At 40.6% G+C, this 19,441-nt stretch overlaps 1 protein-coding gene across 1 annotated transcript in view; it reads left to right on the forward strand.

Moving 5' to 3' along the window:
• LOC137439289 (cell adhesion molecule DSCAM) overlaps nt 1-19,441 on the forward strand; it is a 214,620-nt gene that overhangs the window by 163,700 nt on the left and 31,479 nt on the right. Inside the window, exon 25 of the mRNA XM_078768014.1 lies at nt 4,775-4,873. Within this exon, the coding sequence (XP_078624140.1) occupies nt 4,775-4,873 (99 nt within the window). The remainder of the gene's footprint in view (nt 1-4,774; nt 4,874-19,441) is intronic.

Here is a 19,441-nt window from a genome sequence, read left to right on the forward strand (position 1 = left end):
GGCAGAAACTTGGTACCTTTGGACTTAAGCCCTTATAAAGGGAGGAGGAAGAGAAGAATAAAACATTTGAATATCTGACAAGATCAAGTGTGAATTTATTCCTTTGCTATTATCGACTTTCGACAACCGGAAACTTTTTACTCAAGCGACGCTTAAATCAGTTTGGAATTGGTATCTTTAGAGAAATCAGCAATTGCTCCTTGATTTACCTCGTGCTTCTCTGACAGTTTACGCTGCCATCTCATCCAGAGTGAATAGTTTCAGCCGCTTAAAGTGTGCCGACACAAACATATCAAAATGTTCCTGTGATGACGATGACCGAATGAAAAAGTGAAATTGTACCCAAGTGACAAAATGAGCATTACGTATCCAAGGAGGGAATACCCATGGTCTGCTTGATGCCGAATCGAGGCCAATGATCGATAGGTTTGTTGAGCGACAGTTGAGTCGATTGAAGTCTGTCATGTGTATTAGTGAGAAACAAAGAAGATACTGATAATGGATATGAGAACATGCACTGATTAGAGATTGGCAGATTCACTTTGATGAATTCAAAATTCACCTTTCATGTCTGACGACTCAAAAATAAAATTTGCTTGTAAGACATTGCCTGTTATTTATGAGCGAGGTGGATTTTAATGTTCTTCCATTTTCATCTCTTTTTAACTGCCGTGTATCTACATTAAATCACCAGTGTTTCGTTTATTTACATTCTCCATCTCTTTTTAACTGCCGTGTATCTACATTAAATCACCAGTGATTCATTTATTTACATTCTCCATCTCTTTTTAACTGCCGTGTATCTACATTAAATCACCAGTGATTCATTTATTTACATTCTCCATCTCTTTTTAACTGCCGTGTATCTACATTAAATCACCAGTGTTTCGTTTGTTTACATTCTCCATCTCTTTTTAACTGCCGTGTATTTACATTAAATCACCAGTGATTCATTTATTTACATTCTCCATCTCTTTTTAACCACCATGGATCTACATTAAATCACCAGTGATTCATTTATTTACATTCTCCATCTCTTTTTAACTGCCGTGTATCTACATTAAATCACCAGTGTTTCGTTTATTTACATTCTCCATCTCTTTTCAACTGCCGTGTATCTACATTAAATCACCAGTGATTCATTTATTTACATTCTCCATCTCTTTTTAACTGCCGTGTATCTACATTAAATCACCAGTGTTTCGTTTATTTACATTCTCCATCTCTTTTTAACTGCCGTGTATCTACATTAAATCACCAGTGATTCATTTATTTACATTCTCCATCTCTTTTTAACCACCATGTATCTACATTAAATCACCAGTGATTCATTTATTTACATTCTCCATCTCTTTTTAACTGCCGTGTATCTACATTAAATCACCAGTGTTTCGTTTATTTACATTTTCCATCTCTTTTCAACTGCCGTGTATCTACATTAAATCACCAGTGATTCATTTATTTACATTCTCCATCTCTTTTTAACTGCCGTGTATCTACATTAAATCACCAGTGTTTCGTTTATTTACATTCTCCATCTCTTTTTAACTGCCGTGTATCTACATTAAATCACCAGTGTTTCGTTTATTTACATTCTCCATCTCTTTTTAACTGCCGTGTATCTACATTAAATCACCAGTGATTCATTTATTTACATTCTCCATCTCTTTTTAACTGCCGTGTATCTACATTAAATCACCAGTGATTCATGTATTTACATTCTCCATCTCTTTTTAACTGCCGTGTATCTACATTAAATCACCAGTGTTTCGTTTGTTTACATTCTCCATCTCTTTTTAACTGCCGTGTATCTACATTAAATCACCAGTGATTCATTTATTTACATTCTCCATCTCTTTTTAATCACCATGTATCTACATTAAATCACCAGTGATTCATTTATTTACATTCTCCATCTCTTTTTAACTGCCGTGTATCTACATTAAATCACCAGTTTCGTTTATTTACATTCTCCATCTCTTTTCAACTGCCGTGTATCTACATTAAATCACCAGTGATTCATTTATTTACATTCTCCATCTCTTTTTAACTGCCGTGTATCTACATTAAATCACCAGTGTTTCGTTTATTTACATTCTCCATCTCTTTTTAACTGCCGTGTATCTACATTAAATCACCAGTGTTTCGTTTATTTACATTCTCCATCTCTTTTTAACTGCCGTGTATCTACATTAAATCACCAGTGATTCATTTATTTACATTCTCCATCTCTTTTTAACTGCCGTGTATCTACATTAAATCACCAGTGATTCATTTATTTACATTCTCCATCTCTTTTTAACTGCCGTGTATCTACATTAAATCACCAGTGATTCATTTATTTACATTCTCCATCTCTTTTTAACTGCCGTGTATCTACATTAAATCACCAGTGTTTCGTTTATTTACATTCTCCATCTCTTTTTAACTGCCGTGTATCTACATTAAATCACCAGTGTTTCGTTTATTTACATTCTCCATCTCTTTTTAACTGCCGTGTATCTACATTAAATCACCAGTGATTCATTTATTTACATTCTCCATCTCTTTTTAACTGCCGTGTATCTACATTAAATCACCAGTGATTCATTTATTTACATTCTCCATCTCTTTTTAACTGCCGTGTATCTACATTAAATCACCAGTGTTTCGTTTGTTTACATTCTCCATCTCTTTTTAACTGCCGTGTATTTACATTAAATCACCAGTGATTCATTTATTTACATTCTCCATCTCTTTTTAACCACCATGGATCTACATTAAATCACCAGTGATTCATTTATTTACATTCTCCATCTCTTTTTAACTGCCGTGTATCTACATTAAATCACCAGTGTTTCGTTTATTTACATTCTCCATCTCTTTTCAACTGCCGTGTATCTACATTAAATCACCAGTGATTCATTTATTTACATTCTCCATCTCTTTTTAACTGCCGTGTATCTACATTAAATCACCAGTGTTTCGTTTATTTACATTCTCCATCTCTTTTTAACTGCCGTGTATCTACATTAAATCACCAGTGTTTCGTTTATTTACATTCTCCATCTCTTTTCAACTGCCATGTATCTACATTAAATCACCAGTGATTCATTTATTTACATTCTCCATCTCTTTTTAACTGCCGTGTATCTACATTAAATCACCAGTGTTTCGTTTATTTACATTCTCCATCTCTTTTTAACTGCCGTGTATCTACATTAAATCACCAGTGTTTCGTTTATTTACATTCTCCATCTCTTTTTAACTGCCGTGTATCTACATTAAATCACCAGTGTTTCGTTTATTTACATTCTCCATCTCTTTTTAACTGCCGTGTATCTACATTAAATCACCAGTGTTTCGTTTATTTACATTCTCCATCTCTTTTTAACTGCCGTGTATCTACATTAAATCACCAGTGTTTCGTTTATTTACATTCTCCATCTCTTTTCAACTGCCGTGTATCTACATTAAATCACCAGTGTTTCATTTATTTACATTCTCCATCTCTTTTTAACTGCCGTGTATCAACATTAAATCACCAGTGATTCGTTTATTTACATTCTCCATCTCTTTTTAACTGCCGTGTATCTACATTAAATCACCAGTGTTTCATTTGTTTACATTCTCCATCTCTTTTTAACTGCCATGTATCTACATTAAATCACCAGTGATTCATTTATTTACATTCTCCATCTCTTTTTAACTGCCGTGTATCTACATTAAATCACCAGTGTTTCATTTGTTTACATTCTCCATCTCTTTTTAACTGCCGTGTATCTACATTAAATCACCAGTGATTCGTTTATTTACATTCTCCATCTCTTTTTAACTGCCGTGTATCTACATTAAATCACCAGTGATTCATTTATTTACATTCTCCATCTCTTTTTAACCGCCATGTATCTACATTAAATCACCAGCGATTAATTTGTTTATCATTTCCAACTCTCTTTTTAATCATCATTTATCTACATTAAATCACCAGTGATTCGTTCATTTACATTTTCCATCTCTTTTTAACCGCCGTGTATCTACATTAAATCACCAGCGATTAATTTGTTTATCATTTTCAACTCTCTTTTTAATCATCATTTATCTACATTAAATCACCAGTGATTCGTTTATTTACATTCTCCATCTCTTTTTAACCGCCGTGTATCTACATTAAATCACCAGCGATTAATTTGTTTATCATTTCCAACTCGCTTTTTAATCATCATTTATCTACATTAAATCACCAGTGATTCGTTTATTTACATTTTCCATCTCTTTTTAACCGCCGTGTATCTACATTAAATCACCAGCGATTAATTTGTTTATCATTTCCAACTCGCTTTTTAATCATCATTTATCTACATTAAATCACCAGTGATTCGTTTATTTACATTCTCCATCTCTTTTTAATTGCCGTGTATCTACATTAAATCACCAGTGGTTCATTTATTTACAACTTCCATCTCTTTTTAACCACCATGTATCTAAAATAAATCACCAGTGGTTCATTTATTTACAACTTCCATCTCTTTTAAACCACCATGTATCTATATTAAATCACCAGTGGTTCATTTATTTACAACTTCCATCTCTTTTTAACCACCATGTATCTACATTAAATCACCAGCGAATCATTTGTTTATAATTTCCAACTCTCTTTTTAATCATCATATATCTACATTAAATCACCAGTGATTCATTTATTTACAATTTCCATATCTTTTTAACCGCTGTCCATCTGTTTTCAACCACTTGCTTACTTTGAGCTTTCTTCTCCTTTTGCTCACCTGAATAGTTCCTCCAGACCAGCCCCGTTTGTCCGTTTCCCAAACGACATCAACATCCATCTCCTTGTCATGGATCCCAGGCAGCAATGGTGGCAGCCCTCTTCGGAGTGAGTTTTCAAAATACACAAATAACAAACATGATTTACAGTAGAAGTGCTGATGTGTACAGGGATCCAAACGACAGACGTGATGAATTACACTGACTGTCATAAAGTATACTTGGGATCACGCACAAAAACGGAACTCAGGAAGCACACAGGGAATTATGAAGCACATTCTTGAGGAATATTCCAGGGGCATAGAAACGGTCCCTTTATATGGTATGCACCATGTGGCAAACTCTAGAAAAGAAGCGACATTCCATGGCTTGTAGAAAATTCCAAACAATAGAGAAGAAGGGGCATTCGAAAAATGTCGCGTGCATGCTGGACTACCCTTGTGTTCTTAGGAGGAACCAAGTTATGCTCCAGAGAAGTTCATATAAAGGGGCGACAATTTGATTCATACACCTGCATGAAAAAGTAAATGTATTTTATTTGCCTTATGTAGGGCACCCCATTTACTACTGAAATTTGGAACATATTACCTCAACATACAAAGTATTTACTTCTGAAATTTGGAACATATTACCTCGACATGCAAAGTATTTACTTCTGAAATTTGGAACATATCACCTCGACATACAAAGTATTTACTTCTGAAATTTGGAACATATTACCTCGACATACAAAGTATTTCCTTCTGAAATTTGGAACATATTACCTCAACATACAAAGTATTTACTTCTGAAATTTGGAACATATGACCTCAACATACAAAGTATTTCCTTCTGAAATTTGGAACATATTACCTCAACATACAAAGTATTTACTTCTGAAATTTGGAACATATTACCTCGACATGCAAAGTATTTACTTCTGAAATTTGGAACATATCACCTCGACATACAAAGTATTTACTTCTGAAATTTGGAACATATTACCTCGACATACAAAGTATTTCCTTCTGAAATTTGGAACATATTACCTCAACATACAAAGTATTTACTTCTGAAATTTGGAACATATGACCTCAACATACAAAGTATTTCCTTCTGAAATTTGGAACATATTACCTCAACATACAAAGTATTTACTTCTGAAATTTGGAACATATTACCTCAACATACAAAGTATTTACTTCTGAAATTTGGAACATATTACCTCAACGTACAAAGCATTTACTTCTGAAATTTGGAACATATTACCTCAACGTACAAAGTATTTACTTCTGAAATTTGGAACATATTACCTCAACGTACAAAGTATTTACTTCTGAAATTTGGAACATATTACCTCAACGTACAAATTATTTACTTCTGAAATTTGGAACATATTACCTCAACGTACAAAGTATTTACTTCTGAAATTTGGAACATATTACCTCAACGTACAAAGTATTTACTTCTGAAATTTGGAACATATTACCTCGACATACAAAGTATTTACTTCTGAAATTTGGAACATATTACCTCAACGTACAAAGTATTTACTTCTGAAATTTGGAACATATTACCTCAACATACAAAGTATTTACTTCTGAAATTTGGAACATATTACCTCGACATACAAAGTATTTACTTCTGAAATTTGGAACATATTACCTCAACGTACAAAGTATTTACTTCTGAAATTTGGAACATATTACCTCAACGTACAAAGTATTTACTTCTGAAATTTGGAACATATTACCTCAACATCTCGAGATCGAGATCGAGATCTCGCGAGATCACGGCGAGGTCACGTCTTTTCAAAGCTGTTCCATGCGCTCACGCTTTCGAAGCTAAGTGATCTTTCACAATTATGTTTTTGTCGAGACTGTATCTATTTTTCGGTGTGTGTACCTATAGCGTATCTTTTGTAAAATTTTCGGTGCTAATTTTTCGTACATGTATACACAATCGTCGGTTAATGCGTATCGAGTATTCTGAGGCCTAGTACTCGTAGGCTTGGCTGCCGTACTGTCTCCGACCTTGTGGTTTTGTTTTTCTCTCAGCGATTCGTCGAATGCGCTGCAATTATTTTCGTTCTCTGTTTCGTCCCAGTCGTTCACCCCATACCTCCTTGTTAAATATCTCTACTCAAAAAAAAAAAAACCCAAAAAATATTTCCTTCCCAGGTATTATTCGTTTATTTGTTGTTCTTTTTTTTCGTTCGTTCTTCGTTCGCGATCACGCGATCACGTGGTTAGAAATGTATAATCTCTCCCGTGAACAACTATTTTCTCTCATATATTATAACACCCTTTACTTCTTTTCCTACAAAAGGATGCTTTCGTCTTGCTCACCAAATCTATTCATTCCAAAAAATATATATATAATACCATCTCTTACAGTTCCTCCTTTCTACATTCCCTAAACTATCCAGAACTCCATCCCTCCTCCAGTGTCCTCAAACGTATTTTTGACTCGAAGGTCTCAAACTCATTTTGCAAAAAATGTTCGTTTCCCATGAATCGTACACTTTTCAAAATCCAATCTCACCCCTCCCCTCCAAATCCTCCCCATCACCCATCCCTTTCAAATCTCCCCCCTTGCCCCTTCCCTCCCCTCCCTCCTAAACTCCCCCCACTCCCCTCCCCTCCAAGACTCTCCCTCGCTCCTCCCCTCCTAGACTCCCCTCTCACCCCTCCTCCTCAAAGCATCCTCCCTGCTTCTTCCCCCTTCCAACTTTCACCTTCATCTCCCCCAACCTTCTGCCTCGCTCTTCCCCCTCCTCAAATAACACCTCACTGTGCCTCACCCAATCTCCATCAAACCTTTTGTCCGCCCCATTCTTCCCTTTCTCCAAGCTATTCTGAAATCTCTGAAATCTCTGACACACCTTCAACAGCTCTCCCTACCTCTTCCTCCTCTTCCACATCTTACCCTACCCCTCCCCCCCCCTTTTCTGGACCCGATGCTCCCCCATTCCTCTTCATTAACGGTATGGACCTCAAACATCCGGGGCCTTCGCTCAAACTTGACTGATCTCTCCATACAGGTTGCTTCTGACAAACCAGATGTGATCTGCTTAACAGAAACTTTCCTCCTTCATGATGTCTCTGATGCCTTGGTATCTCTCCCAGGTTACTCCCTCCTCCGGTATGATAGACCTGAGCCTCGTCCTGGAGGTGGGGTTGCTATCTTTATAAAAAACTCTCTTCCTCACTCGCCCTCCACTGCCCTCTCTCCACCTCACCCCCAGGAATACCTTTGGCTATGGCTTCCCCTTCGCTCCCACCTTTTGTTCATATGTGTGTAGTACCGTCCACCAAACAGCGATGACTCCATCTACATCTCGCTGTCTGATAATATGGACCAACTTCTATCTACCCATCCCAACTCTCTCTTCCTCATATGTGGTGATTTCAATTGTCACCATGCCAGTTGGCTGGGTGTGGGTACCTCTCTCACCAGCCATGGCTCTTCAGCAAAGGACTTCTGCGACTCACTGGGACTGACACAATCTGTCAATTTCCCGACCCGGATCTCAGTCAACGGAGCATCTTCTCTTCTGGATTTTTTTTTTTTTTGTTTTTGTTTTTGTTTACTGAATCGAGGCTCGTGAAAGAGCTAACATTTATTTCACAAACAAATCAACCAGACAAACAAAACACACAAAAAGAGGGAGCGGAAGACAAGATGGGGAGAGAAGGGGAAGCACACAACCACAACATTTGAGAGCAGGGAGAAGTGTGGGAGGGAGAGGGCTTGGGGGCAGGAGGCGTGGGAGGGGGAGGGCGGGGGGGAGAGGTATAAAACACAAGGGGACCGAAATTAGCGGGGGTAGAAAAGATCAAGGTTTTGGATGGGGGAGGATAAGAGATGGTGGTGAACAGCTGTTTTAAAGACCTGGAGGGTGCAGTGGGATTGAAGAGAGTGAGGGAGTTTGTTCCAGAGGTGGGAGAAAAGAGGAATGAAGGAGTGAAGGTGAGCAGAAAGTCTTGATTTTGGCAGTTTAACCACAAGAGGGTTTCAGGCAGATCTTGTGCGACCTGTAGGAATATTTGGGGGACAGAGCCCAGAGAGGGCTGGGGGGGCAAGGCCAGAGAGGAGTCGGTAGAAGACGGAAAGACCACCAACCTGCCTGCGGTGAGTGAGTGAGTGAAAGGCCCTTGGAGTTAGCTTCATCGCGGGAGATTCCAATGATTCTGAACGCTTTGGTTTCAACAGCGTGAAGACGGGCTAGGTGTGAGGCAGGAGCACCAGACCAGAGGGGAGAGCAGTATTCCATAGAGCTGCGGATGAAAGCCTTGTATGTGGTGAGGAGCTCAGGTGTGCCAAGGAAGGACTTCGCACGACGGAGGATGCCCAGTCGGCGACTGGCTTTGGAGGCCAGATTTGAAATGTGGTTTTCCCAGGAAAGATCATGGCAAATAGTGAGACCCAAAAGCTTGAGTGACAGAACTTCTTGGAGAGGATTATTCAGAAAGTGGATGGGAGGGTTTTCCAGTCGGTCTTTTCGGAGAGACATCGTAAGAGTGTGAGATTTTACTTCTGTAAAAGTATTTACTTCTGAAATTTGGAACATATTGCCTCAACGTACAAAGTATTTACTTCTGAAATTGGGAACATATTACCTCGACATACAAAGTATTTACTTCTGAAATTTGGAACATATTACCTCGACATACAAAGTATTTACTTCTGAAATTTGGAACATATTACCTCAACATTTCACGTGACTCGTGGTGGTCCCTCTCGGCTCTCCCCCCGTTGGTATTTTTGTGCACATAAGATTGTTCACGGTTCTGTTTAAATATTATTTAAATATGTATAACCTTTCCCCTTCAGTGTTTTACTCAGTGGTATTTTACAACACGCTGTTTTTCTTCCTATTTAAAAGGCTTTTCTCAATTTCCTCTCCAACTCATTCCACCTCAAAAAAAAGAAATTCAATATCTTATACGTCTCCCTCACTACATGGTCTAAATTCACATTCATTCCATCCCTCCTCCATCATTCTGAACCGGATTGCTAACTTGAAAATCACAACAAACCCAATTTGTTTTCAATGTTCATCTTTCATTAATCATCCACTTTCTAAACTCCCCTCTTGCCCCTCCCATCCAAATCCCTCCCCTTGCACCTACACTCCTAAACTCCCCCCTTGCCCCGCCACTCTTAAACTCCCCCCCTACCCCTCCGCTCCTGAACTCCCCCCTTGCCCTTCCACTCCTGAACTCCCCCCTTGCCCTTCCCCTCCTAAACTCCCCCCTCACTCCTCCCCTTCAAAACTCCCCCCAACCCCTCCCATTCAAATCTCCCCCCATACCATTCCTCTCCAATTCTCCCTCCTCCCCCCTCCTCCTCAAAGCTGCCTCCTCCCCACTTCATCTCCCTTCTATCTCATACCTCCACCCCCCCCCCCCCAACCTTCTTCTTTCCTCTGCCCTCCCTCAAACAACCCCTCTCTGTGCCTCATCCCTTCACCTTCAAACCTTTCATCCTCCTCATCCTTCCCTTTCTTGGAACTCTTCTGCAATCGCTGACACACTAACAACTGCTCTCCCTACCTCCCCCTCTCATCCTTCATCTTACCCTACTCCTCCCCTCCCCTGTCCTGTACCCGATGCTCCCCCTCTCTCTTCATTAACGGTATGGACCTCAAACATCCGGGGCCTTCGCTCAAACCTGACTGATCTCTCCATACAGGTTGCTTCTGACAATCCAGACTTGATCTGCTTAACAGAGACTTTCCTCCTTCAAGATGTCTCTGATTCCTTAATATCTCTTCCTGGTTACTCCCTCCTCCGGTATGATAGACCTGAGCCTCGGCCTGGTGGTGGGGTGGCTATCTTTATCAAAAACTCTCTTCCTCACTCTCCTTGCACTGCCCTCTCTCCTCCTCACCCCCAGGAGTACCTCTGGCTACGGCTTCCTCTCCGCTCCCACCTTTTGTTCATATGTGTTCTGTACCGTCCCCCAAACAGTGATGACTCCATCTACATTTCACTGTCTGACAACATGGACCAACTTCTATCCACTCATCCCAACTCTCTCTTCCTCATATGTGGTGACTTCAATTGTCATCATGCCACCTGGTTGGGTGTGGGTTCCTCTCTCACCAGTCATGGCACCTCAGCAAAGGACTTCTGTGACTCACTGGGATTGACACAATCTGTCAATTTCCCGACCCGGATCTCAGCCAATGGAGTATCTTCTCTTCTAGACTTGGTTATGACTAACTTCCCTGCTAATGTCTGCTGCTCTTCTTCTGCTCCAATCGGTTCTTCTGATCATGTGCTTGTCAAAGTGGACATCTCTCTGGCCATTCTCAGAGAGCCTCCTCAGCGTCGACGAGTCTGGGATTTCACTCAGGCCGACTGGGACGGTCTTCAAGCAGCCATCAATCGTCTGGATTGGTCTCCCATCTCCACTGCCTCTGACATCAATTCTTCCTGGGAATTCTTCCAAAGCAAACTGATCTCTCTCATGCACAGATTTATCCCATCTCGCCTTCAGTTGTCTTACCCTTCCTCCCGTCCATGGTACACTGAATCTTGTGGTGAGGCAGTTGCCCTGAAACAACTTGCCTTTGCCTCTTGGAAGGCTAATCCAACTGAAGGAAATCTCAGTTCCTTCCACCAAGCTCGGAACAAGTGTGTGTCTACCCTCAGGAGTGCCAGGAAGCACTATCTCTCCTCACTCAAGAATGAACTCTCAAACCTGTCTCCTTCCTCCAAATCCTGGTGGCGTCTGGTCAAATCCGTTTCTGGTGTTTGTTCCCCCTCCATCCCCTCCCTTACCTCAAATGGCCACACAGTTGACATCGCACGTGACAAAGCCGAATGCCTCAACTCTGTGTTTGCCTCAAAATCCTTAGTCCCAAACCCATCTCTCTCTGTTCCCACCTTTCCCAGTCGAACCAAACTGCTCCTGGACTCTGTGACCTTCTCTCCTGACAAGGTGGAGGAGTTTTTGTCAAACCTCGACTCTGATTCTGCAACTGGACCAGATGGCATCAGCCCACGGGTCCTAAAATCCTGCTCTGCCGCTCTATCTCACCCTCTCTCTGTTCTTTTCACCCTATCCTTTGCTCAAGGTCATCTGCCAGCATCCTGGAAATCAGCAAACATTACCGCTTTACACAAAAAAGGTGCAAAAACAGATCCTTGCAACTACAGACCAATCAGCCTGCTCCCAATTATCAGCAAAGTCATGGAATCCATCATTGCTTCGGATATGAAATCTTTCCTCTTCTCCAATGGCTTGATCTCTGATCATCAATTTGGTTTCAGACCAGGTCATTCTACTCTGGACATGCTGCTTCTGCTGTCTCAACAATGGATGGAGGTCCTCAATGCCAAACAGGAAATCAGAGCTGTCTCCCTTGACATATCACGTGCCTTCGATACGGTCTGGCACCCAGCTCTGCTCACCAAACTCTCCTCCTATGGTATCCATGGAAATCTCCATGCATGGCTTGCGGACTTCCTCTCTGGTCGTAGTCAACGTGTGGCCCTGAATGGATTTCTCTCATCTCCCCTTCCCGTTCAGGCTGGAGTTCCCCAAGGCAGTGTGCTGGGCCCTGTGCTTTTTCTGGTCTTTATCAATGATCTCTCCGACTCTCTGGAAAATCCTCTGTATCTCTTTGCTGATGACTCCACTCTCTGCCGCTCCATGCCTCTTCCCTCAGATCGGCAGTCTGCAGCCTCCTCACTCTCTGAAGACCTGGACAAAATCACAGACTGGTCAAACATGTGGAACATGTCTTTCAATCCTGACAAATCTCACACTCTTACTATGTCTCTCCGAAAAGATCGACTGGACAACCCTCCCATCTACTTTCTCAACAATCCTCTCCAAGAAGTTCTGTCGCTCAAGCTTTTGGGTCTCACCATCTGCCCTGATCTTTCTTGGGAAAACCACATTTCCAAGCTGGCCTCCAAAGCCAGTCGCCGACTGGGCATCCTCCGTCGTGCGAAGTCCTTCCTAGGCACACCTGAGCTCCTCACCACAGACAAGGCTTTCATCCGCAGCTCAATGGAATACTGTTCTCCCCTATGGGCTGGTGCTCCTGCTTCACACCTGGCTCGGCTTCACGCTGTTGAATCCAAAGCTTTCAGAATCATTGGAATCTCCCGTGATGAAGCTATCTCTGAGGGCCTTTCACTCACTCACCGCAGGCAGGTAGGTGGTCTTTCTGTCTTCTACCGACTCCTCTCCGGCCTTGCTCCCCCAGCTCTCTCTGTGCTCTGTCCCCCAAATATTCCTACAGGTCGCACAAGATCTGCCAGCCACCCTCTGATGGTTAAACTGCCGAAATCTCGGCTCTCTGCTCACCTTCACTCTTTCATTCCTCTTTTCTCCCGCCTCTGGAACAAACTCCCACACTCACTTCAATCACACGCCTCCCTCCAGGTCTTCAAAACAGCTGTTCACCACCATCTCTTATCTTCCCCCATCCAAAACCTTGATCTTTTCTACCCCCACTAATTCACCCCAGATCCACCTTGTTTGAAATTCCAACTTCTTTCCTGGAAGTCTTGGCAGTGTCCATATGTTTTATACCTCTCCCACCCCCCCCCCCCCCTTCCCATGCCTCCCCCCCAAAGCCCTCTCCCTCCCACAGTTCTCTCGATGTCTCCATGTCTCTCGGTCCCTGCTCTCAAATGTTGTGTTTGTGTCCTTCCCCCTCTCTCCCCATCTTGTTTACCGCTCCCGATGTTATTTGTTTTGTGTGTCTGTTTGTCTTTCTGTGTGATTAATGTTCGCTCTTTCACGAGCCTCGATCTTGTATACAAAAAAAAACAAAAAAAAAAACATGCAAGGCATTTACTTCTGAAATTTGTAACATATTACCCCGACATGCAAAGTATTTACTTCTGAAATTTGGAACATATTACCTCGACATACAAAGTATTTACTTCTGAAATTTGGAACATATTACCTCAACATGCAAAGCATTTACTTCTGAAATTTGTAACATATTACCTCAACATTCAAAGTATTTACTTCTGAAATTTGGAACATATTACGTCAACATACAAAGCATTTACTTCTGAAATTTGGAACATATTGCCTCAACGTACAAAGTATTTACTTCTGAAATTTGGAACATATTACCTCAACATACAAAGCATTTACTTCTGAAATTTGGAACATATTGCCTCAACGTACCACGTATTTACTTCTGAAATTTGGAACATATTACCTCAACATACAAAGTATTTACTTCTCAAATTTGGAACATATTACGTCAACATACAAAGCATTTACTTCTGAAATTTGGAACATATTACCTCGACATGCAAAGCATTTACTTCTGAAATTTGGAACATATTACCTCGACATGCAAAGTATTTACTTCTGAAATTTGGAACATATTACCTCAACATACAAAGCATTTACTTCTGAAATTTGGAACATATTACCTCGACATGCAAATTATTTACTTCTCAAATTTGGAACATATTGCCTCAACGTACAAAGTATTTACTTCTGAAATTTGGAACATATTGCCTCAACGTACAAAGTATTTACTTCTCAAATTTGGAACATATTGCCTCAATGTACAAAGTATTTACTTCTCAAATTTGGAACATATTGCCTCAACGTACAAAGTATTTACTTCTGAAATTTGGAACATATTACCTCGACATACAAAGCATTTACTTCTGAAATTTGGAACATATTACCTCGACATACAAAGTATTTACTTCTGAAATTTGGAACATATTGCCTCAACGTACAAAGTATTTACTTCTGAAATTTGGAACATATTGCCTCAACGTACAAAGTATTTACTTCTCAAATTTGGAACATATTGCCTCAACAGACAAAGTATTTACTTCTGAAATTTGGAACATATTACCTCAACATGCAAAGCATTTACTTCTGAAATTTGGAACATATTACCTCGACATGCAAAGTATTTACTTCTCAAATTTGGAATATATTACGTCAACATACAAAGTATTTACTTCTCAAATTTGGAACATATTGCCTCAACGTACAAAGTATTTACTTCTCAAATTTGGAATATATTACGTCAACATACAAAGCATTTACTTCTGAAATTTGGAACATATTACCTCGACATGCAAAGCATTTACTTCTGAAATTTGGAACATATTACCTCGACATGCAAAGTATTTATTTCTCAAATTTGGAACATATTACGTCAACATACAAAGCATTTACTTCTGAAATTTGGAACATATTACCTCGACATGCAAAGCATTTACTTCTGAAATTTGGAACACATTACCTCGACATGCAAAGTATTTACTTCTGAAATTTAGAACATATTACCTCAACATACAAAGCATTTACTTCTGAAATTTGGAACATATTACCTCGACATGCAAAGTATTTACTTCTCAAATTTGGAACATATTGCCTCAACGTACAAAGTATTTACTTCTGAAGTTTGGAACATATTACCTCAACGTACAAAGTATTTACTTCTGAAATTTGGAACATATTACCTCGACATACAAAGCATTTACTTCTGAAATTTGGAACATATTGCCTCAACGTACAAAGTATTTACTTCTGAAATTTGGAACATATTACCTCAACATGCAAAGCATTTACTTCTGAAATTTGGAACATATTACCTCGACATGCAAAGTATTTACTTCTCAAATTTGGAACATATTACGTCAACATACAAAGCATTTACTTCTGAAATTTGGAACATATTACCTCGACATGTAAAGTATTTACTTCTGAAATTTGGAACATATTACCTCGACATGTAAAGTATTTACTTCTCAAATTTGGAACATATTACGTCAACATACAAAGCATTTACTTCTGAAATTTGGAACATATTACCTCGACATGCAAAGCATTTACTTCTGAAATTTGGAACATATTACCTCGACATGTAAAGTATTTACTTCTCAAATTTGGAACATATTACGTCAACATACAAAGCATTTACTTCTGAAATTTGGAACATATTACCTCGACATGCAAAGCATTTACTTCTGATATTTGGAACATATTACCTCAACATGCAAATCATTTACTTCTGAAATTTGGAACATATTACCTCGACATGCAAAGTATTTACTTCTGATATTTGGAACATATTACCTCGACATACAAAGCATTTACTTCTGAAATTTGGAACATATTACCTCGACATGCAAAGCATTTACTTCTGATATTTGGAACATATTACCTCAACATGCAAAGCATTTACTTCTCAAATTTGGAACATATTACGTCAACATACAAAGCATTTACTTCTGATATTTGGAACATACTAGGGCATTGCCCGTACTATATCTATATCTAAAATTATATCCCCCCCCTCTATTTACATGAAATGGTTTGGTCCAAAGCGAACGGCTTCCGGAGTTTGGTAAAGAAATCGCCATCGCGTGCACAAACGCGCAGGAAAGCGAATGAATCGCAAATTCGTTGTTATTAGTTTTAAAACATAGTTTAACGCCAACATAGCGCCAACATAGTTTGCAAACGTGAAATAAATGAATACGCTCTCAAATGTGCCATCCGAGGCAGAGTGTGTCCGCCACGTTCGGCACACGCGATAGTTCGCTGCTCTCTGATTGGTTGAATCGTTTTTTGGACATAGCTCGGTAAGTAATTGTCCGATTAATATGAAACCTTGAAAAGGCACATCCTCGGGTCCCCAGCAATATACCTGGCAAGTTAAAAGTATATCGGACCCGTGGTTGTCGAGAAACAGCGGTCACAGACAAACAAACAAACGTACAAACGTACAGAGATTACTGGAATTATAGATAGATTACCTCAACATGGAAAGCATTTACTTCTGAAATTTGGAACATATTACCTCGACATGCAAAGTATTTACTTCTGATATTTGGAACATATTACCTCGACATGCAAAGTATTTACTTCTGAAATTTGGAACATATTACCTCGACATGCAAAGTATTTACTTCTGATATTTGGAACATATTACGTCAACATACAAAGCATTTACTTCTGAAATTTGGAACATATTACCTCGACATGCAAAGTATTTACTTCTGATATTTGGAACATATTACCTCGACATACAAAGTATTTACTTCTGAAATTTGCAGCCGATTTCGTCCAAGAGAAGCGCAGAAACGCATTTTCAGTCCCCATGTTGAAGCTGCATACAGAGAATCGATCCCTCATGTAAAGGAGTTTTGCGCCTCCCTTGATTGGGTGACATAAAATACACCAGGTTATCTCATGAACCAACATTGGAAACCAGTCGGAACTTAGACCTGAGAGGAGGCCATTTGGCCCATCATGCTCATGCCCGACTGTTGAATGAGATTATGATTCCCATTTCAGGATGCAGGGAAACAAAGGTTTCCAAGTGCAGTGGTACTATTGCTCTACTTGAGGAAGCACCTCTTGTGTAAGTAAGAGTATCGTTTCCAGTTTCTATGATTCAAATGGAGGACACGGTGGGAGTATAAAGCTTTGACTGTGTCCACGTTCCCTAATTTCATCTGTTGATGGCAGACAGTTGAAATCGTTCACTTTGTGGTTGAGTGAGTTGCTAAACCCTAAACTAAGCTTACCTTACTAAAGTGCATTCAAATTATGTTTGGAAACCTTGTAACGGGATGAAATGTATCACGGGATGTTTATATACATTTGGGTTTATTGAACATTTTCTCCCATTTGCTCTGTTCTTTTGACTTGTGTGTGAACTTTGACCTTTTGACAATTTCCAAAGAGGAATAAATGTTGTTAGAAAGAATAACAAATGATGTTGTCGAGTTTAAGAAACTGAGCATATTTTTATTTTATTTTATTATTTTGTACACAGAGTCAAGGCTCGTGTGTGTCAGAGCTGACACATGAGAATAGGCACAGACCCATAAAACATACAATAAAAAAAATAAAGGGAGTGGGAGAGAGAGGAAAACACACAAGCACAACAACGATAGAGAACAGGGACATCGGTAGATCTGTGGAAGAGAGAGGGCCGGTGGGGGGGGGGGGAGGGGGATGAGTGAGGGGGTACACGGTAAAAAAACAAATTGACACAACTATGGAATTTCAGGGAAGAAGTTGAAGATTTAAAGAGGTGGATTTCGGATGTTTTAACGGGGGTAGAAAAGATCAAGGTTTTGGATGGGGGAAGATAAGAGATGGTGGTGAACAGCTGTTTTAAAGACCTGGAGGGAGGAGTGGGATTGAAGAGAGTGAGGGAGTTTGTTCCAGAGGCAGGAGAAAAGAGCAGTGAAGGTGAGCAGAGAGTCTTGATTTTGGCAGTTTCACCAGAAGAGAGTTGCTGGCAGATCTTGTGCATTCTGCAGGAAAATTTAGGGGACAGAACACAGACAGAGCAGGGGTAACTAGGTCGGAGAGGAGTTGGAAGAAGACAGAAACACCACCAACCTGCCTGTAGTGAGAGGGTGAAAGGCCCTTGGAGTTCGCTTCATAATGGAAGATTCCAATGATTCTGAAAGCTTTGGTTTCAACAGCGTGAAGCCGAGCTAGGTGTGAGGCAGGAGCACCGGCCCAGAGGGGAGAGCAGTATTTCATTGAGCTGCGGATGAAAGCTTTGTATGTGGTGAGGAGCTCAGGTGACATGTTCCACTTGTTTGACCAGTTTGTGATTTTGTCCAGGTTTGCAGAAAGTGAGGAGGCTGCAGACTGCCGATCTGAGGGATGAGGAATGGAGCGGCAGAGAGTGGAGTCATCAGCAAAGAGATAGAGAGGATTTTCCAGAGATTCAGAGAGATCATTGATGAAGATTAGAAAGAGCACAGGGCCCAGAACACTGCCTTGAGGAACTCCAGCCAGAACAGGCAGGGGAGATGAGAGAAATCCATTCAAGGCCACATGTTGCCTACGACCAGAGAGGAGGTTGGCAAGCATGTGTGGAGGTTTCCATGGATACCAAAGGAGGAGAGTTTGGTGAGCAGAGCTGGGTGCCAGACCGTATCGAAGGCACGTGATATGTCAAGGGAGACAGCTCTGATTTCCTGTTTGGCGTTGAGGACCTCCATCCATTGTTGAGACAGCAGAAGCAACATGTCCAGAGTAGAATGACCTGGTCTGAATCCAAATTGATGATCCGAGATCAAGCCATTGGAGAAGATGAAGGATTTGACATCCGAAGCAATGATGGATACCATTACTTTGCTGATAATTGGGAGAAGGCTGATTGGTCTGTAGTTGCTAGGATCTGTTTTTGCACCTTTTTGTGCAAAGCGGTGCTGTTGGCTGATTTCCAAGCAGATGGCAGTTGACCTTGAGCAAAAGAGAGGGTGAAGAGAACAGAGAGAGGGAGTGAAAGAGCGGAAGAACAGGATTTTAGGACCCGTGGGCTGATGCCTTCAGGTCCAGTTGCAGAATCAGAGTCGAGGGTTGACAGAAACTTTTCCACCTTGTCAGGAGGAAAGGACACGGAGTCCAGGAGCAGCTGGGTACGACTGGGTACGGTGGGTACAGAGAGGGATGGGTTTGGGACACAAGATTTAGAGGCAAACACAGAGTTGAGGCATTCAGCTTTTTCACGTGCGGAGTCAGCTGTGTAGCCATTTGAGGTAAGGGAGGGGATGGAGGGGGAACAAACACCAGAAACAGATTTGACCAGACGCCACCAGGATTTGGAAGAGGGAGACAGATAAGAGAGTTCGGTCTTGAGAACGGAGAGATATTGTTTCCTGGCTCTCCTGAGGGTGGACACACACTTGTTTCGGGCTTTGTGAAAGGA

Source organism: Myxine glutinosa, chromosome 14, assembly GCF_964187855.1.
Source record: "Myxine glutinosa chromosome 14, kmMyxGlut1.1, whole genome shotgun sequence".
Classification (NCBI taxonomy): domain Eukaryota; kingdom Metazoa; phylum Chordata; class Myxini; order Myxiniformes; family Myxinidae; genus Myxine; species Myxine glutinosa.